This window comes from Micromesistius poutassou (assembly GCF_964030765.1).
Source record: "Micromesistius poutassou genome assembly, chromosome: 19".
NCBI lineage: Eukaryota > Metazoa > Chordata > Actinopteri > Gadiformes > Gadidae > Micromesistius > Micromesistius poutassou.
The window spans coordinates 7,723,969-7,745,474 of NC_140289.1; the positions used below are offsets into that span (position 1 = coordinate 7,723,969).

The window sequence follows — 21,506 nt, forward strand, 5'->3', positions numbered from 1 at the left end:
AGAATGTCGGGCGATGTTTTTGTTTCGGTGGCCAAAGGAACAGCGATCTCCTGTGATCTGTAACCAAACATCCAGGCACCTTCTGCTGACTGCCAACTCATCCACTCACTCACACACACACACACACACACACACACACACACAATCACACACGCACATAATCACAGAAACACACGCACACACACAGCAGCCCTGTTGTCAGGGAGCCAGTCCAATTCCTTATGAGTCGTGGTGACCCTGAACACAGCAACAAAACAAAACACAATTGTTTGGTTGGGACAAAGCAATATAGCAGCTGTACTATTGTGAGCTGTGGATTATCTGGCTGTAAAAGTGCCTTTTTGTGTCTGTGTGAGTGTGTGTGTGTGTGTGTGTGTGTGGATTTGTGCTCGTGCGGAATGGGTCCGCTTTTGAGGACGGTTGAGAAGAGCAGGTTGCATAAGAGGATCACTTCGGTAATGGTGTAATTCAGGATTTCCCCGCTTCGTACGGTCCCTTCTGTGCGCATCTTAAGTGTATGTGGGCTCCCTTACAGAGGCCCATTACCGCAGAGAGACCCACTAGGGGATTACCTATAGAGACCGGGAATTAGTACAAGTGTGTGTGGGAGTAGGAGAGGGAGGGAGGGAGGGTGGGAAAGGGCATGTGCAGGTGAATTGAGGGAAATAAGTGAAAAAAGAGAGGACGGATGCTATTTACATGCAGAGAAAATAAAACTAACCCCCGGATCAGTTTGTTCTCTCGAGCTGCAGGAACATTCCCACTGATCTTAATTGACTACTAAATCACTATTCCCATTGGAAAATCCCAAACGCACCGAAATCGACTCTGGGCTTACCGCGAATCTGCAAGCATCAATATTTTACAGTGTTTTTAATTAAAACGTTTGGGGTGTTGAAGGCAATGCTATTCAATTAAACTATGTATATTTTATGTTAACTGGAGGGTGATGGGTAACTCGGTGAATTTGTGAGAGTAAAAAAATGGCATACCTTATGTTCTGTGATTAAACATGTCGCTTTCCTAGAAAACCATTGTCCTTTTTCCAAAGGATTACACTGACTCTCTAAGCGCTATGTCAGCCATCATGGCCACGGTGTGCTCAGAGAAGCAGATCCCAGTACCGTGAGGCATCTGCAGCTACACTGGTGACCTTGCCCCAGCGAAAAACACCACATCTCCATCCTGGGGGCCCCGTCCCCTTTCATGGGCTTTTAACGTTTGACGTGATGTGACAGCTTGCTGGGGCCACTTGTTGAGTGGACAGCGGGTCCCCCCCGCTAGCCTCCAGGGGGCAGAGACGAGGCCTGTCTGGGCACCATAGGGCCCCCCGAGCGCTGTCCCATGTTCCCGGGCTTAGCCGCTCGTTACATTAAAACAGGGGCTTCTGTGACAGACTCAGCATTATGAAAGCTAAGAGGATTAGCTGATGGACGCTGCCTGGCGTTCCCGGTCAATTATCGAAATGAAAAAGCGTTGACTGGGCACGGCTGGCATGCACTGTGTGGCACACAACACAAGAGGCCATTTTCTCTCTCCTGTACCCTTCAACCCCAGGTTAACTTGCCCCCGCTCGGCCATTGTCAGGTTACTGAAGTTCACACACACACACACACACACACACACACACACACACACACACACACACACACACACACACACACACACACACACACACACACACTCATAAAAACAAATCAACGATCACTCAGAAGCGCTGGTGTGTAGCTCACATGAACATATCATTTCTTCTCTTTTTCATGGAGTAAGTAAATCATTTAAAGTGCAATGACTCTGAAAGTGTGACATTGCATGGGAAAAAACATGAAAAAGCAGGCATGCATGTCAGTTAAGCCAACCGTGCTCAAGACTAAACTCCCAAACGGCGTCCATGATCGCCCGCTACTCCACCCACGCAACCTCATTTACATACACACACTACAGCCACACACATACACTCCGACGCTGCTCTGACTCACTTGCCTACTCACACACCGTGTGTTGTGTGTATGTGCGTGGTGCATTACTTCACCCCGTTATTTCTCAGATTCTGACTGCTGTCAGGGAAGGGGTGGAGTCAGATGGCAAGATCCACGGCATCGTTCACCCACAAGGAGACCGCCTGTTATCACCGGCGCGTCCCCTAATGGAGCAGATACACCTTGATGCTTAAGGCAGACGCTGCACTGACTGGCAACATGAATGCAGAAGATAAGAAAGCAAGGAAATGGGCACTCCTAATGCATAAGCTGAACATTAATCCGGTGCTTTGCATGTGAGATGATGCTGAGGCCACATCATCACTTACAGGACAATATCATCTCCACTCTAAATTTCAACGCAGACAGGCCCTCTTAGGAGGTAATGATTTGGTGTCTCTTTTTTTTATGGCTCTGCTGGAGATGCAGATATAGGGTTGAGAAATGTCTCCACCTGGTGTTAGTTCTACTAACTAACTAGTTGGCCTAGTTAGAGCTGCACCACGAGCGCCACAAAATAACTTCAGAATATAAATCAATTTATAAGTGAACACTTTCCTTGTTGATTAAACTTTACATAACTCCTCAGAGTAATCATCGATCAAACGTAATGCATGATGACAAACGCTGATCCCGAGCCAACACCAGCAGCCAAGAAGAGTTCCCAGTTTCAGGTCGTTGAAGCAGTAATAATAAATTAATCGCTCTACAGCCAAAACAACAACACACATTACAACGCCATATCTGTAAAAAAAAAAAAGAAATGGAGATTTTTTTTTTTATTATAGAATTGTAAAAAGAACAGCTCTCTTTCTCCATGTTTTCCATCCAGCGATCGCGGGCCGTATGAACAGGGGTGATGGGGCGGGGATGGGGGAGGGCATACAAAGAGGAAGTCAGGAGGGAGACAAGCCAACGAGAATCGTACAAAAACAACGAGAAACAAAACTAAATAGACACCTATTGTACAACATCCTTGGAAAAAAAAAAAAAAGAGTTCAAACAGCTGGAGTCGCCCGTGGGGGGTGTGGGAGGGGGAGAGGGCAGAGCGTACGGTACACTGCACTCGCACGGGCACGGGGCGGGGGGAAATCCTCAAGGAGGGAATGTGTCTGCCTGATGGTGATGCCGCCGCCTCCTCCTCCTCCTCCTTCTCCTCCTCCTCTATACCACGGCGTACTGCTGATACAGCAGCTCCCGGATCTTGAAGTAGTCATCACACAGGCAGCCTTCAAGGCCGATGCGCCCTGCCTCCGTCTGGGGGTGTGACGAAGAGAGGGGGTCGGTCAGAGATACAGAGCGAGAGAGAGGAGAGAGAGAGTGAGATACAGAGTGGGGGAGCAGGGACCTAGGTCAAAAGGGCCCGAGTGATGGCACGTCAACACTTGACACATCAATGACACTTCAATGGGTCACATGATCAAGCCCTGGCTGTCTAAATTATAGAAGTTGATGAATGGGCAATTTAATTTTTTTCTATCTTCTTATCTTTAAAAAAAAAAAAAAGTAATAAAATATTTATTGGAGTTGCCTATTTATTGGAGTTGTATGTGTTTAATAAAGGGCATATCATATTTAGCATCTCACATTCTCATCAGTTGATCTATGGTAAAATGACCAAGTGTTAAATCAATCCCTCCTTCATTAATTGGGACCCAAGGGTAGAAGGGTCAGAGGGTAGAAGGGTCAGACTTTCAACTTTCCTGAAGCTAAAAGCACAAGGAAATAATAAATAAATACAAACAACTTTATTATTTTGGAAGTATAGCGATCCATCAGTTCTACAGACAGATAGGCCAACGACTCAGAGAGTGAACTGTCAGTTATTATTTTACCCTGCTTTTCTTCACAACAATGATATTTGCATGTCCGGAAATAAAGTCCTGTTGAAGAGTCCACTTCTCATTGAATGTGGACCGCTGAGTCAGCAGAAACTAAATTGAAGGCGATGTATGTCCTTGTCACTGCGGATATATTCACCCTCCTCTTTTCCCCCCTTTTAAGGATTACCTCTACTGCTTTTGAATACGCGTGTATGGTTAAGTGCCCCTAACCAAAAATAAGTGTACTGGGCATTGATTGATGCAACAGAGCTCCAATGAAGATAAGACAAAGGAGCGAGATGAGAAATAATGTTGAAATAGGACCGCAAGGACATTATGTAAGAAAATACAAAAAAAAATGGAAACAGAAAAAAAGTGCACTCAACGCCTGGCGGGGCTAGCCCAGCTCCAGCTGTCTCACTTCCTTTGTTGACGGATCACACATGCCTGTGTGCACACACACACACACACACACACACACACACACACACACACACACACACACACACACACACACACACACACAACACACACACACACACACACACACACCTCTCTTACTCAATCACTCTCCCACACACACACACACACACACACACACACACACACACACACACACACACCTCTTACTCAATCACTCTCCCACACAGTCTCTCCCCCTCTCCCACACAGTCTCTCCCCCTCTCCCACACACACACACCCTAATTTACACACACACACACACACACACACCTTGTGTACAGTTGTGGGGGGCAGGGCGCTGGCACTACTCACCCTTCGTACGGCCACCATGTTGTTACACACCAGCACGCCACCGACAAACTCGGCCTGGATGCCCTCCCTCAGCAGCACCTGCTTGAAGTCGGAGAGGCGCGGCTCGTTGATGAACACCGACTGGTGGCCCGAGATCTGGGAGGAGGGAGAGGCGGCCTGTGAGCTGGAGAGGTCGAACCCAATTTCCCCCGCACTCCATGCATGTGTCGAAAAATTTCAAAATATCAACTTTGACCTAGGAAGCAAGCGTTTGTCTACCCGTGCTCTCTCTCTCTCTCTCTCTCTCTCTCTCTCTCTCTCTCTCTCTCTCTCTCTCTCTCTCTCTCTCTCTCTCTCTCTCTCTCTCTCTCTCTCTCTCTCTCTCTCTCTCTCTCTCTCTCTCTCTCTCTCTCTCTCTCTCTCTCTCTCTCTCTCTCTCTCTCTCTCTCTCTCTCTCTCTCTCTCTCCCCCCCCCCCCCAATAGGGCCAGGGGGCGGAATCCTCCCCTCCCTGTCCATTCAGATTTATCTCTGTGTCATTCTCCCGACGCAGCGCCACCTCTGGCTGCAAATCCCAAAGTCAGCCGTCCCGGGATCAACACCCTGTCGTTGTTCATCTACCCAGAGGGCCAGGGGACGGGGACAGGGCGCTGGCTAGACGGTCCCGCTCAAGACACAGTCTTTTACAAATACACAAAGTAACCTCTGTGCAACTTGAAATCGACAGAGAAAGACCAGAAAGCCACAAAGTAAATCCACACTACTCCCATTTTGTGAGGATTGTGGCTTCAGTGGTAGCAACAAGCTACTTCCGACTCCCTCACCCATTCTCCCGCTCTACCTCCCACACCCTCCCTCCACCCGACGCCCCTCCCCCCCTCCCTCTCACCTCCTGGGTGGGCAGCGGCTCCAGCGTGGGGATGACGTCGCTCTCGTCGGACGGCTCGCGCTCGTCCTCCATGAACAGGCTCTTCATGGCGCGCTTGGCCACCGCCGCCAGGGCCACGCCGCCCTCCTCGCCCTCGCCTTCGCCCGCGGTCTCCCCCGCCACGCCCACGTCCATGGCGGGGTCCTGGCCGCCGTCCTCCGTCAGCATGGTCTCGCCCGCCTCCTCCTCGCCCTTGACGGCCTCCAGCAGCACGCCCGTGTCCACCTTGGCCACGCGCATGTCCAGAACGCCGTCGATCCACGCCAGCTCCGTGTCCTTGGCCTTGCAGAACTGCAGCGAGCTGACCAGCGAGTCCTTCAGCCGCACCTATAGGAAACGAGGACAGGGGGTGTGGAGGGGGAGGAGTCATCAGCAGGCGACAGGGGACTGTAACATGCCGTTTGGTTGTAAAGCCTTCCTTTTGTATTGGACATGTGTATGGGTAAATAACCAATATTATTTTATATAATTATAGTAATACTGATCATAATTATTTGATTGTCTCTCCAAAATGTGTCTCTTACCACATTGTCACGTATATCTTTGCATTGATTTTTTTAACCCCTATTATAATGTGTCAATACTACACAACATTTTACATTTTCTTTCCTGAAGAAAACAAAAAAAACAATCAAATAGGGTCAGGGTCAAATAGGGGCAAAATGCAGACACATGAAACTGGACATAAACCACGAGGCTGTGCGGGCACCGACCTGGTAGATGTGGGTCTCGCTGGTGGCGTCCACCGTCTCCTGCAGCTTGGGAGTGTACACCTTGATGTCCTTGCTGGAGGCCCGGCAGGACTCGGCCAGGTCCGCGCTGGCGTCCGGCGGCCCGTGGACTATCACCAGCTGCCTGGGCTTCATCTGGTTGATGATCTTCTTGATGGAGTCGCCGTCCGAGCGCCCCTCGTAGTCGATGTACGTCACCCTGGCCCTGATCGAGGAGGGGGAGGGGGGCTGGATTGAGTGGACGGAGTAACTCTGAAGGAATTATTGTGTGTTGATGTGGTAATAATCTGTAGGTGGCTATCTCGTGGAAAAAAACATTTATTTTCAGCAATTTAATGCGGTGTTCACACCAGCGTTCCTTGCATAACAAGCTGGATCCACTTTATCTGACCTCAGGCCGTGGTGGAGCTGGCAGCTCTGTGTCTTGCCTGTTACATAACCGCCCAGAACTCTGATATTCTTGGGTGATGATAGCCCAACTGTATTTCCACAAAAGGAACACACCTGTGTCTTTTTCATGCTAAATTACCTTCAATTAGCATTTCAAACGTATGGTAGGTTTGCATATCGGTAGTTTAGCTTTCTAGGTTACTGTTTTTGCAAGGCATAGGCATCAAATGTAGTCCATAACTTTGATCAAAATCTCATAATATACTCAGACTTTCCAAATCAATAAGATAAAATATGATCCTTCAACAGGGTTCATTGTTTGCATCAAATTGGCCTAAGGAGAGAGGCTCCTGATAAAAAAAAAAAAGAACTGCACAAAAATAAACTTGACTGCTGGCCAAAAAAGCAGCTGCAGTGGATTAGTGGTGAGCAGCAGCTGCAAGGAAAGTATTTGTGCTCTCAGGTGTACCTTACTGCAGAAGGCTCATTTCCTTTCCCTGCACATCACCCAAGCAAGGAGGAAAAAAATAACCTGACCTTCCCGTCAACCAACCAACTTTCTCGTGAATTATGTTGGTGAATTTCAAACAGCCTGGGGGTTGGGGGGGAGGGGGCGTTTATGATTCTGCTACAGATTTACTCAGGTGGCCTTCACCCGCCACGAGCATCACTGACCTGATCTCGATATTCTCGATGCTGGAGGTACACTTGGTGGGCACCACGGAGAGGTCCTGGTCCATGGGCTCGTCGCCGTTGGACAGCCCGGCCTCCAGCTTGCTCTTCTCCTCCTCCGTGGCCTGCAGCTCGGGGACCAGGAAGTCCTCCGGCCTTGTGGGCAGAACAGAAACGTGTCATGGAATGACTGTGGTCTGTGGTAGTTAATAGATGTGTGTGGACAGGAACAGGGCTGGAGGAACACACTACTGAATGATCCATTCCAACATGCCAGCGGTGCTGAGCTGTGTGTGAGGTGCTTGCATGCACAGCAGCTGATGCATGCGCACACGGTGCTGATGTGTGCTTGCTAGGGGCTGCAGGTTTTACTGCGATACAACATAACCTAACAACAAATAGCATGTGAGCACACATGTTTTTTGGCCATTCATTCTGTGGCCTTCCCTTTGTGGTCTTTCCCTCTCGGTTGCATAATACTACTGCTTCTGTTCTACACAATCGAATGTGTACTTTCTCTTATTAAGTCAGCCTGTTTTTCTCTCTAGTCTGCCTTCCTTTAGTCTGAAGCCATTCATGAGATAATGCCGCCTTCACTATCATCAAGCGTTTGTTATTTTTCTACAGCAGAACATAATTTCGCTGTCAGTATTTCTCTAATAACTATCTAACAATGGAGGGGTGTTCAGTACCGGTGCCAATGCTATTTATGTTTTTCAATAAATCACAATGTATTTGGCAACGGAGGAAAACAATTATAGATAAATATCCAGCTGCAGCATGTAGGGAGAACACTGCCCTCATACTGCAGATTGTATTTCTTTTGGCAGGTAAGCGAGGGCACTAAACCATTTTCATTCTCAAGCCGGCTGCATTTACCGAAGGGGAGAAGAGAAACGTAGTCCAATACACGTTGGTCGGACAAAAGCCAGCCCCTGACCCGGGTGTCATGTGGTCGTTACCTGATGACCTCGCCGTACTCGTCCCACTTGATCCTCTCCTCGTGCGTGGGGAACATGGGGTAGGACTTCTTGGCCTGCTTGAAGAAGCTCCCCTTGCGGCTGCCCTCTCCCTTCATCATCAGGTCGTGGTGCTTGGTCTTCACCACGGCCGGCTGATCCAGGTCGTCCTCCATGTCACTCTCGTCGCTCGAGTCCACGTCCACCCTGCATGGACACACCACGCCACGTGCAAGCGGGAAGGGTTAACCCTGAGTCAGACCGCAGTGTGAGAAACATGGAGTGGGTTGCACGGGTTGAATCGTGAGGTGACGGGTTAGTAAAACTGCGATTTCCGATGAGTGAGGTGTAATGAGGGCACCTTGCCATATTTTGGTGACACCTTGGTGTTCAGGCCTATGGTGACAGCATGCATGATGTGTGAATAACCTGCTGTCTTTAGATAAGAAAAGCATTGTTTATTTGCAGATACATACTCTTTTGCTTGCTCCAGCTTCTTGGCTGCCTCTTTCTTGACCTTGTCCTTTTCGAGGAAATCTTCAAGTTCCTTGCCCTCAAGCTTTACTCGTTTTCGGACCTGTGCGATAACATCGGATGAGAAAGCAATGAAAAATGGGCAGGGAAATATAGATGTTTTTTTCACAATGATCATATGGACATCTACACAATATTGACAATATCAATCCTAAAAAAATGTCCAATGTAAAAGAGTTTCAGAGTTGTAATGCCAATAAGGTATGTAATGAGACTTCATTTGACTTGTCCTACAACGGAGCCACCAAAGTGTGCAAACAGTCCATATAAATATAGAAACATATATATTATAGAGGTCATCTCTGGGCAGCCTCACCTCCAGGTCCAGCATCCTCTCCCCGGGGTTGTCGATGAGGTAGCGGGCCAGGGTGCCGGGCGTGGTGCGGTAGGTCAGGATGACCGAGTTCTTGGCGTCGCGGCACCACTGGATGAAGAGCTCCCGGGAGAAGCCCGACTCCAGGTCGGGCTGGCTGCACAGCACCACCTTGGGGCTGGGGACGCGCGCCAGGTCCGCCAGGCTGTGGCACAGCGACAGGTGGCGGAACTGGAAGGGGTTGTTCCTCTTGTCCTCGAAGCACCTCATGAGCTTGTCACTCATCCACTCCACCTGTGCAGGGAGGGAGGGGGTTAGCAACACAACGTGGACTTCAACAGATATTTCAGTAGTGCACAGGTCATTTTGGCCTCCGGTTTTCCTGCCATGTAGAAAATAAGTAACATAAGTAACATAAAAGTGTTTGCATTTTTCACAAGTTCACTAATACTGCAAGAGACAGTTTCCTTGTATCTGATTGCACCGTGCGGTGAATTAGGGACGTGAACTGGGAGACCTGGGACTTGGAGAACTCCACTACGTTGTAGCTGACGTTGTTGAGCAGCGCTAGGGAGTAAACGCCCAGCCCCGCGTCCTTCGTCCTCCAGATCTGGTCCAGCAGCTGGGCAAGCTCCAGCACGCGGCCAGCCGTATCCGCGGCGATGAGGACATTGCCGTCGCCACGAAGGGTCTCCATAACATTGGCTGGACGCACGCAGAACCATAGAATTAAACAGTGGAAGGAGAACAAATTACACATTCTTAACTTTACCCACACTATGGAGCACAAAGAAGTGCAATGTTTTATGTAAGTTAAAGAATGTCTACAGCAATGTCTGTCATGCACAAGACAAGATTTGATTTGATTGCACTGTATCTTAAAAGGGTGGTTCTGGAGGGTTGTGCACTCGTTGACTCACTGAGGAGCTGCTCGTCTCTCTGTTTGCGACGCGGCTGCACGTACAAGGCGTTGAAGGAGTCCGTGATGAGGAGAGAGGGGCGACTCACGCTTTCCAGTATACAACCGTTTAGATGGCTAGGGCCAGGACAAGAAACAAAAGTTGTGACGTTAGAGAAGAGCTTGGTTTGACAGAAGAAAGAAACGCATCATAAATGGTGCTGATGATGATAGTGTTTACATCTCTCTTTTATGGTTGAAGTCCACAGCATAGACAATCTCCTCCTCTCCATCTTTGACAATCTTCCAGATGGTGCCACCAATCATGTGTCCGGCTGGAAGGGGAGTGATGGACAGGCCGTGTCCTTTCCCTGTCGAGGTAAAGTAGAGCAAAGAATATTATTTTCAACGATAAACTCAAAGTACATTATGAGAGTCTGTGGAGTAATTAAGAGGGTGTAATATTGCGAATTATTATTATTAAATTATGGTTACTGAAAAAATTTAACATTATCAAAATTTGGTAAAATTGTGGGGCATTTCGCTCTCAAAATATCTAGCTTTTGTAGTGTATATCTTCAGGGATACTGAAAAACAAGTAACAACAAACCCTAGATAAACATGTAATCTGACCAATACCAAGTACAAAAGCATGTCTATAGACTCCCATGCAATGCAAATGGTAGTTTACTACTCCAGCAAGTAGGACGGATCTTAGCAACAACCTAGCAAAAGAGACGCTTTCAAGTCCCTGTTCACTCGTCTCGCCCACTTTAGCAAATGCTTTCAAAATCAAGATTTTGCTGACTATGTCAGCGATTTCACATGCAATTTTAAGCCAAGGAGGTTAGCGATGAAGCATTTTTTAATGAGCACAGCTAGGTGTGCTGTCATGCTCATTTGATCACATTCTAAAAGGTCACGTTGATCAATCATATTGCTTCGTCTGTGATACACTGACCTTTTAAATTTACAATCTGGGAGTATTTTAACTGCTGGATTTTGTCAAAGGCGCTGTCCACGTCATCAAGTGTGAAGAGATTGAAGTCCTCGCTGTTGTTCCGAGACTGTAAGAAAAAAGTAAGCATTTAAGGAGACACTGGATAAAATGCAACCAAACCATACGCGAGAGAGGCAGCTTGCAATGCAGAACGTTCTACTAAATAACTCCTCCTCACCTGAAATAGATCATACATGAACATTTGGCCCATCTTGTATACAGGTATCGTGGCATAGATGGTGCAGTTTAAACCCAGCTTCCCAACGGCGTAGGGCAAGGCGCCTAGATGCAGGGGATCAGGGTGGGAGAGGAGCACGGCGTCGACCTGGTGAACGTGTCTGATGGACCACAAAATCACTGATGTCACAAACACTCACTCAGTACTGCAACACCAAACAATAACATGGCAGTGATGGGGGTATACACTGCGGACATGGTGGTTACCGTTTCATTGCATCTATGATTTCCATGGAAAAACTTTCATCCCAACCGCAGTCGAGGAGGAAGCGGAATTCATCCACCTGAAGCAGGTAGCACAGGGCAGACTCCTCCTGCACCCCCGACACGGCTGTCAACTTGATAATGGATGTCATCTTCCTCAGCTATCAAGTGGCAGCTATGGAGGAAAAAGGTAGAAGTAAGCAACCGAGAACAGCATCCTTATATGCAATAGTGCGTATTTAGTATTCAATGTAAAACAAGAATATAGTGGTGCAACTGATATGTCTGTGAACACTAGCTTCTGAATAAGATGATGCGTTGATAACGTGCAAAGATGGCCACGCCAATAAAAAAAGACGGAATATTATACAAATGTGACAGCCAAAGATGGTCAAGAAAATGTAACACGTGAAAATATAAATATGCCAAAACTACGCAGTATTTAACAATGTATACATTTACATCATGTGTTCACAATCACAATAGCCGGTTGTTAGCATGCCAGCTATAACTAACAGGGGGGTATATTCATGTGTTTGACCAACGTGGGTAAAACCTACCATTGGTTGTGAAACAATACAAATTAACAGTTTTTCCAGATATAGGAAAATACTAACTCCAGACCGTAATAACAATATTACGACATGTTGACTAGCATTTGTGAAAACACTTTCTACACTCGGACGGACACACTTTGCCGCTGCATCATCACGTGTGAGAGGTCAACGGAACGTACCTTCAACAACAATAGTAGGGTGGGACTTGGTGCATACAAATCTTGCGTCGGAGCACATACATCTGTTTATAACTTTACCATTAAACAAACATTGAATTAATACATTTAAAATGTTTAGCAGTTGATATGGTTTAGTATTTAGAGCGACCAATAATGATAAAATATGTGTCGGCATATCAAATAACCTAATCCGGGTTCCCATAGTTGGTAGGGTCCAATGTCCTTTGCCTCCTAAGTGTGAAGCCAAAGGCAGCGGATCCGCAAAACAAGAACACAAGGTAATGTTGTTTTATATTTCAAAACGCATCTCTTACATTGTGATATAATTTATTGTACATGTACGACCGTTTTCATGGGGGACATCAGTATTATATTACATGTATTAATAAAATATCTCAATGACATTTTGTTATGCTAAGCAGTTAGCCAGCTAATGCTAGTTTCCTCTTACTGGTTAATTGTAGCTCCAGTTGACATTCGCCATAGGGAACCTTTGTATTATTATTTCCAATAATGATATTTACCGTGCTTGATAAAGGTCTACGTACTGGTACGGGTCCATTCCTTTGTAGGTGGTAGATTTAGTTAACGTTGTAGTACCCCTATGTGTCTACAGTAAATGATATCTGCTAGCAGATAGCTTTTTTCAAGACATCGTACTCTGATTGACGTTGCATTGCTTAATTTGCAGACATCATGGTGAACTTTGTATCACTTGCAAGGGAGCATTGGGTGAACATATTGGTGCCCATGGGCTTTGTGATCGGATGGTACATGGATAAACAACAGGACCAGAAGCTGACAGCTTTCAGAAACAAAAGTGCTCTGTACGGCAGGTAAGGAAAACCTAGGTCCATCACCGCGATGTGCTCCGAGTTTCCTTTGCATATTTAATGCAAACACAAATGATTGGAGCAAGTTAGCCAAAAGGGTCATCCTCTTTATATCTGCATGCATTGCTGAAACCAAAGACTTAGTGAGGCTTGATGACTTGAGGCTTCCTAGTTGCTTGAGGCTAGAAGTAAGTCATCTGACGCCAGGAAACCAATTTGTACCTGCAACCAATAATAATATAATAATAATATAAATACAATCGAGCTAGCAACTCGTAGATGCCACGACACCTGTCCAGATACTTGTTTCACTCATTCATTAGTAATACTTCCCCAAATACCTGACATTGGTAATCAAAGGGAATCTATTCTAACATCAGCAAAGCCAGCTAGTTTATCACACACTTTGCCTCTGAAACAGTGGTAGAAAGTTACCAAACCTCCTCTTTATGAAGACTAAGCTCTCAAAGGACCACCAGTTTAGTTACTTTAGAATCCCATCCTACATTTTTATTTTGTTTTGAGGCAGTAAAATAACAGGCTAATTAAACAAGGAATTTATGTTTACTAGATCAAATGAAAATCTTTTCCTGGTGGTCTATGCCCATTCAGCTGTTTAACTATCATATTGGATGTTTTAAATGGCAATCCCTATGGTTTTCACGTAAATAAATATGTTAAAGGATTTGGCCGGTTTCCTAAGACCCCAGATTAGTGGTTGACATAGATGTATATGAGCCATGGTTTTTGTCCTCTCAGTGTAGGTGGCATACAAAACTGGGCCGTTGGTGATGCATCATTTATATTCCAAATGAGTGTGTTAGAAACTCTCATAGTCGTATGGCTTGTCCAACACAAGTTAGGGCGTATGGACTGCCCTGGCTAGGTAGTCTTCTCAAATAGTGGCCAAAAACGAACTATTCCACAAGTTTCAATTCTGTATTTATATGCCACTGAGCATGCTTCCACCCTGAAAGACTGACGGGCCAGCCCCACCAAACGCACGGTATCGCGTTTGGCAGTGCCTCCCATACACTTTGTATTGGACGCATTATGGAGTGGGTCAAGGGATTGTATGAAGGCTCACGTGCGGGCAGGGATTGCAGTGGCATGAAGGGGTGGGACAGAAGTTGAACTTCAGTTAACTATATGCAAATGAGCATGTAGTGCAAAATAACTGTTTATCGCCAAAGAACATAACGCATTTCTTTTGAGGCTTAAAATTGTTCTAAAAAAATTTTGAAAGTCCACTTCCCAATAACACCTTTACTGAACTGCCTGTCAATCCTAAATACCCACTTTGACTAGGCTGCTACCTTGGTGCTAGGCTGCATTGGACAAGCCTAGCTAGGTAACACATCAAGTGTAAATGCTTTAGAGCAGCTCCATTTTGCCTGAACACTGGATTATCCTAAACTGTACAATTTTGCTGACTCATCTCTCTCGTCTCTAGGGAACTGAAGCCTGGAGAGGAGTTTACCTGGAAGTAGATAACCAGCCCATCTCTGGTCATGCTGTCGTTGAGCACCATCTATCGTTTGATTGTGGGGTAGCCTTCAGAATGGATTATTTAAAATATCTATACCATGTTCTTTTGAGTTGCATCAACCAATAATAAACATGTACATTTCTCTATGAAAATGGTCAACAATCATTTTTATTTTCCTCCAAGGTTGTTGCATTTCACGTAACAACAATCATTCCTATCCTTTAATACCAAGCATTAATTAGACAGTATTTTACGTCTACTGCAGTATAGCGGAGAGACTAATCGTTGCCAGAGATGTTTTGTATCCCAGATTTATTTATATAGGTTCAAAGCTGAAACTGGAATCCAGTCCAAATGTGTTGGATGCCAGCACTGTGGGAACCGTGTCCAACACTAGAGAGGCTCTGCAGTGCGGATAATCCCTTTCTCAAACAGCAGCTCAGCCAAAGCAATCTGGAGGGGCGGGGGGAAAAAGATGAGTTTCCATGAGGTCAGTTTTACAAGAATGCACATATAAAACACAAAGCATCTGGTGTGACTACCGCCATATGCTATTTAAAGTGAACACCTCCAGCAAAATAAACACATTTTCAAAGAATAAGCTGATATATAAAGTTATTTCTTCATACCTGTAGCACTTGAAATATAATTCACCCGTAATACTTAATTTTCAGGTTAGCTAACAGTTAGCTTATGATAGGCAAGAAACACAATACCCCCCCCCCCCAAAAAGAAGTATGATGTTCAAAGCAAAAGAAATTAGATTTGGTTTGAAAATGGAAATAGAAGATGTGACAAAGTGTACCTTTTCCGCAGCCGAGTCACACGGAACACTTTGCACCGACACAAACTTGGGGTACGCGTGAATCAGGAACTCAACAGCGTCTGCATACTGGGGGAACAGCAGCCATTAGGTTGTGTTCCACATCATTAGCAAACAGACAAAAACTACTTAGAAATGCTATACCTCCGTTTTGATTTCAAAACTCTTGAGCTCCTCTTTGTGGTATACTCTGGAGTTGTCTGTAGTGTAGAACAACTGGATGACTTCCCCATCACTGCATAACCTGGAGAACAGTTTTTTTTTATTGCACAAGAATTCAATACAACATGTGTCATTTTGTAAACTGCAAAAACACCTTTGGCAGCATGTGCAGTAAATAGCAGAATATTGAGAAAAATTAGCATTTCATTTCAACCAGAGGAATATTGCAATGCTAATGTATGCAATATATTCCAATGATTAAAAATTAATTAGGAGTTTGCATTTCACATCTACATATTTTCAGTCTGGACACATGTTCATTTGCACATTGGCTTAATCATCATAGCAGATTGAGCCGAGCAGTGCATATATGAGCGTGCGCTACAACTATTGCTATAACAATTGATCTTGTTGCTGCCTGCAGGCCACCAGTTACCGTTCATATGGATCCCTTTCTATAATGAGTTAACATTAATTATTAATTGAAAAGGATTAAAAAAAAAATGTCCCATAATGATAAACATTAAAAACCTGCTTAAATCAAATGGCAGTAAGTTAACCCAGTCTGCCACATGTTGCATCACCTTGTAATCTCCCAATGTATATTTTTTGTAACTACCATAGAAGAACAGCATTTCCACTTGGGCAGAAGGTGAATTTCAATTGGAGCAGTGCCTTTACCTGCCAGTTTACTATCCAATACGGACCCATGTATCAACCAAGCCCATGCACTTAATAGAAGCCTATGGATGCAAACACACACAATAAAGTGCCAACAAGGCCTTACCTGGCACAACCAGCGCGAATGAGTTGCACCCGGGTCTGGGTGTGAATGCGAGCGCCGACATTCAAAGGCCTTCCATTCCCCCACCTTGTGGAGGAGCCTTGAACACTGCTGGCCTGTTCCTCTGCAGCAGGAGACATGGTGCATCAAGTGTTAACACACTTGGTAGGTAGAAGATCAGATTAGTCACCGTCCAATGGGAGCAGCTGGTACACGAAAACTCCTTGATGAATATGCTCCTGCAATGTTTTGTTCATTTTTATTATTGAGACACGCACGCAAGCACACACCTGTAGTGAGTGCTGGAGGCAGGCAGTCGTGGAGGAACTCCTTGGCCTTCTCGTCTACGGCCGCGTCCACCGGGGCGTAGTCGGCCAGCTTGTTCATCAGGCCGCCTATACGGGACAGGAACTTCTCTCGCCGGGGGTCCCCCTGCGTGGGGACATCATGGGTTTTCATCGACGGGCACAACACCAGGAACGAGATGGCAATGGTTGGAAAGTCATTCTTTGGTGACAATGAAGTGTGATTTTAATCGACCGGCCGATAACGGTTTACCCTGCCACTGACTAATTTCTGTTGCTGCTCTGCAATCTGTTCAGTTTTTTATTACATCGTGCAACACTTCAACATTTTTGTAGCTTCTTACATTCTTCCACTTTGAAAATAAAGTTTCAATGCGGCAGGATAGTTCACTGGTCTGGGTGTTTGAAGCAAACCCTTTTGGCATGGCGACAAACCCCAATGTCTGCAGTCTCCCCTTAGGCTCCCACCTACATTCTTGTTTAAAAAGGTACTATGTGTAAGATTTAAACATGCCTTCTCATTACTGGCCCCTTTGGCCGGTAAGTGAACTGCGGCCTGCTCATACTTGTGCATTGAGAGCACAGGAGTGCGAGCTCAGTGGGTTGAGACTCTAACAAACATTAATATACGTTGTACACATTTTATGAAACAGACATCTTTGCCATTATCGGCGCTTAGATAGCCCTTCCTTCAGGTTGAAATGTAATATAATTCAGCCCACAGGCTGGTATATGCGTTAGATGGGGAAGGTAAATGTTTTTACGTTAAATTACAACCCGTTCATACATTGGCAATATAAAACACGATTTATGCATGTAACAATCCTACAGGTAATAGGATTGTTGATAAACATCTAAAATGCACTGTAAGATGCTTTGGATGAACGCGTAGATGACCAAGATTACCATTTCCCCTCCGCCCCCCCTTCCTTCCCCATCATCGTCAGTACCTTGTCAGAGTTTTGTACGCCCATGTATGTCAGGTAGTCCAGTGGCAAGCCCTGCCTGTACTCCACATTCTCCTCCATTGCTACCCCAAGGGCCGCGGGCACCAGCTGTGAAGTAATCCCCGAACACAAAAATAGCATTTAATTAAGCATAATGTACACTTTCCATCCTGTCCAGTCGTAATGTGCCCACTACGTGGTTGTCTATTATTAGTCTTATTCATTAATGCATCTTTGCTCAAATTAATGAATCTACATTCCTTTCAAATGCAGATTTAAAGGGTTCGTTCCAAGGTTATGACAACTAAAGTATCTTCCTTGGACTATACACTAATTAAAACATACTGATGAATATTTCATTTCATTTCCATCTGTTTCACAAGATACAACTAAATCCCACACACTACACCTTTAAGCACTTGTCCCTTGTTGTCTGGAACAGTGCTATACAAATAAAGCATAACTGATGCTAATGCCCATAAAGCACCTAAAAAAGCCTGCTGCCGTCCCTGCCTTGACTTGGCCAATGTTTTGCTGACATCAATCCCAAGGTGTTCTCTGTTCAAGCAGTGAGAGTGATGCGCTTGGCAGAGCGGGCGCACCTTGGCCAGCAGGTCTCCCCAGCTGTTCTTCTGGAAGGAGGAGACAGTGATGTGGAGGGAGTGTGCGTCTGGCAGACAGTCTCCCTGGTGAATGAACCCGCGTGGGAAGTAGAGCAGGTCCCCGGCCTCCAGGACCACCTCCAGCACTGGCTTCCCGATCTCTGACTGACTGAAGTTGGCTGAATGCAAAGATATGAGACAGAGGTCTCAGGAAATTTTCACATCTTGGGATGACAAATTGTCATTTCAGGGTTTCCCACAGCACTTTACAGTTTAGGCAGCCGCCTAAGCAATACACGGCTGCCACCTTAACTACGACGTAAACACCCTCCCACCCCCTTTTTTCTTTTTTTAAATGGTGAATATTATACTAAAGTATATTATACTAAAGTATAATATAAAGATCAGGCTGCAGGGCAAAAGTCTGACAGCTTGCATTAAAATTAAAATTGAAATTAGCATGACATATACGTATACCATAATACCACCTGTATAAAAGGGTTGCGTGTTACAACCCCCCGGTCTGACGGCAAACCCCACCACATTAACTAACACATTTTCTGCAGGAAATCAATTGCTACGGACTGATTTGCGCAAATGCAGATTTGGATTTTGCAGTTTTTGGATCGATATGCTGTATAAAACTCCATCATTCAGTATGCCAAACAGGCCGAGTGCTTATACTAAAACATGTTGACCTTAGGTGATGTAAGAAAAAGGTGGCATTTAGAACGGCACTTACGGCTCGAGGTAACTGGCAGTACTTCATCCAAGGACCTGGAAAAAAAAAGGAAGGAAATGTCTCTGTTAAGACTGGTCATATTTCCTTAAAGTCAGGGAATGTGTTAAACAGGTTAAAATAACACATAGGCCTATACTATACTACTATAGAACAAAATAAGTCACAAATATTTATTAGAATGATATTGTGTATCAGTATTAGCAACCACATTTTTTAATCACATTATTTATGATTAGCAAGAGGTATAAATATTTTTTTCTTAAAAGACCAAAGTACATTTTGGCTCCAGGCATACCTTGGGTTATACACTCGCCAGTGTTTCTTTCCCTCCAGCTGAACCACGAAGGCTTCAATGTCATCATAGTGCGGGGCAAAGCCTTGGGTTCCGGGAGGTGTCAGATACCTGTGAGTGAGTGAGTGAAAATACAATTTCGACATTACCTCTAGATCGGTTACAAAAACACATTTCAGTAATGACCTATGAAAATAGCTCACTCACACATTGGCCCCGGCCATGCTGCCAAACTGTTCCTGGAGGATGGAGAGGAAGTTCCATACTGTGGAGGAGAACGCCTGGGGGTTCAGCATGCGCAGGGAGCAGCCACTCTGGAAGAAGGAGCACAACCTGTGTAAGTAATAGTGAGCTTGAGATAAGTACAATCCAATAGAATTGTGTTTATATCGCTGAAATTTAAGTGAATTATTTAATTTGTCATTTCCATAGGGTCTTTCATGTATTTATTTTATTATGTCACTGACTGAACCAAATTGGAGGAAAACTAATTGTGTATTAGAAGTAGAGGCCCTTACATAGAGTTGTGTAATGGTAGAGACTCTTACATCAAGTTTTGTAAAGATAGAGACCCTTACATCGAGTTGTATAACGGTAGAGACCCTTACATCGAGTTGTGTAACGTTAGAGACCCTTACATCGAGTTGTGTAACGTTAGAGACCCTTACATCGAGTTGTGTAACGTTAGAGACCCTTACACCGAGTTGTGTAACGTTAGAGACCCTTACATCGAGTTGTGTAATGTTAGAGGCCCTTAAATCGAGTTGCGTAAAGGTGGAGATACAGCAACACCAAATTCACACTAGTATGTATACACATTTAAAAGTAATAAGATCCGCCACACTGGGAACCTGTGGCCCTTGCGCCTCACCGAGTAGAAGTCCCACACAGTGAAGGGCAGCGCTCGGCCGGGGGGGTTGTGCGTGTCCCTCTTGCCGTTGGTGTAGCTGGTGACGTCCAGGTTCACTCCATACTGGACGTCATCCTTTGAATCCAAGACAACAAACACAACAGCCGTTACAACCAGACCGACACGAGGACAGGGCAGGTGGGATGGAGAGATGGATGGTATTGATGTCCTGGTGGCCTCTATCGATATACCCACCTCTCTCAAAATGCGGTCGAACTCTGCCGTGGAAAAGAGTCCCCTGTAGTAGTCTGGATTCTGACGCCGGATTAAGATGGGCTTCTTTTCCCATGTGTCCCTGAGATGGAGATGGAGATAGAGAGACAGGTCAAAATCACCGCCTCCCCCCTTCCCAGCTAGTGGGTATTATTGGTAAACAATTCCAGTGCCACATGTCACAGACAAACCTGAAGAAGCCTTTGGCGGGAACTGGGTGGATGAGCCACTGGAACAGTTTGCTTGCTCTGTCCCGACTGTTATTCACCCTTCCCAGGTCTGCTAGCAAAGCATCTAATGATGATGTCCCTTCCTGATTGTCTTCGCACAAATTTGCCTGTGAGCATGAAAAAATGTATTGTTATTGACATCCAGATATCAAGCAATCCCTTGCCAGATCTATCTCAGACAAGAGAAAAGGTAACCATAGACCTTTTGATATTCCCTGTATTTTTTTTGGAATACGTAGCTGAGTAACAAATTATGTAATACAATCGGAGAAACCATGCTGATGTTTACCTGTGGAACTCTTTCCAGGCGTTCTCCTTTTGTCACAGACTTCACAAGCTTCTTTGGTTTCTTCTTATTTACTACGCTTTTGTTGGGTTTAGCGATGGCCACACCATTCTCCTTCAGCTTTTTCTTTTTGGCTGACACCTTGGTACAGCAAGAGAATATTAAAATATGAAATGCTAACTTTTTTGAAAGTATTTTTACAGTTACTCAAATTTAAATGATAAATCTTAAATTAAACATTTGAGCTACAATACATCACGAATACTTCAACGTAAGCGGTGTAGCCTACCAACTAGTAAGCAGGTTACTCTCTTATTTGCTAACTTGTAGTTGCGTTGCTGGGTGCTTATTATCAAGATAGTAGGGGTTCCTATGTATTACTTTCAATGTACATTAAGGTTTACCTTTAAGGGACGCTTCTTTTCATTAAGAGACAACTCCGCAGCTGCATTTTGATATAAAGCAAAAGCAGACATGTGTTTGGGTTTACACTCCATCTTCGAGTTTGTCTATCGTCATCACCCTGCGACTGCTCTCCTTCACGACGTGGTAGTAAACGCTCAATGTCGCCCCCTATCACGTGGATGTGCGATTTTGCCATGTCATTTATTAATACCAAGTTGAATAAACTAAAATTCATATCATCATCCGATGGTGGTGTGAAAATTTGTTTAAATTAAATAACTGCATTATTCTCATTTGTTTTGATTCAATGCACGAGGATTGAGCTAA

At 45.1% G+C, this 21,506-nt stretch overlaps 3 protein-coding genes across 3 annotated transcripts; 1 reads left to right on the plus strand and 2 right to left on the minus strand.

The window, feature by feature from the left end:
- Positions 1-2,649: 2,649 nt before the first annotated feature.
- cpsf2 (cleavage and polyadenylation specific factor 2) lies at positions 2,650-12,119 on the minus strand. Its single transcript, XM_084483882.1, has 15 exons — positions 11,981-12,119; positions 11,424-11,595; positions 11,158-11,317; positions 10,941-11,046; positions 10,221-10,350; positions 10,002-10,117; positions 9,599-9,786; positions 9,085-9,375; positions 8,711-8,811; positions 8,238-8,441; positions 7,279-7,431; positions 6,196-6,418; positions 5,444-5,809; positions 4,577-4,711; positions 2,650-3,236 (listed from the first exon to the last, which is right to left on the minus strand). The coding sequence occupies exons 2-15, from the start codon at positions 11,570-11,572 to the stop codon at positions 3,144-3,146; spliced, it is 2,415 nt and encodes an 804-aa protein (XP_084340008.1). The 5' UTR covers positions 11,573-11,595; positions 11,981-12,119; the 3' UTR covers positions 2,650-3,143.
- Positions 12,120-12,359: 240 nt separating this feature from the next.
- ndufb1 (NADH:ubiquinone oxidoreductase subunit B1) lies at positions 12,360-14,630 on the plus strand. The gene is made up of 3 exons (XM_084484188.1): positions 12,360-12,434; positions 12,848-12,992; positions 14,443-14,630. Exons 2-3 carry the CDS (start codon positions 12,853-12,855, stop codon positions 14,477-14,479), a joined length of 177 nt encoding a protein of 58 aa, XP_084340314.1. The 5' UTR covers positions 12,360-12,434; positions 12,848-12,852; the 3' UTR covers positions 14,480-14,630.
- A 25-nt stretch (positions 14,631-14,655) lies between these two features.
- riox1 (ribosomal oxygenase 1) lies at positions 14,656-21,292 on the minus strand. The gene is made up of 15 exons (XM_084484189.1): positions 21,179-21,292; positions 20,778-20,915; positions 20,450-20,595; positions 20,241-20,340; positions 20,007-20,120; positions 19,343-19,449; positions 19,139-19,246; positions 18,844-18,878; positions 18,102-18,280; positions 17,503-17,607; positions 16,538-16,679; positions 16,251-16,371; positions 15,446-15,545; positions 15,284-15,370; positions 14,656-14,931 (listed from the first exon to the last, which is right to left on the minus strand). Exons 1-15 carry the CDS (start codon positions 21,269-21,271, stop codon positions 14,872-14,874), a joined length of 1,635 nt encoding a protein of 544 aa, XP_084340315.1. The 5' UTR covers positions 21,272-21,292; the 3' UTR covers positions 14,656-14,871.
- Between the last annotated feature and the right edge of the window lie 214 nt (positions 21,293-21,506).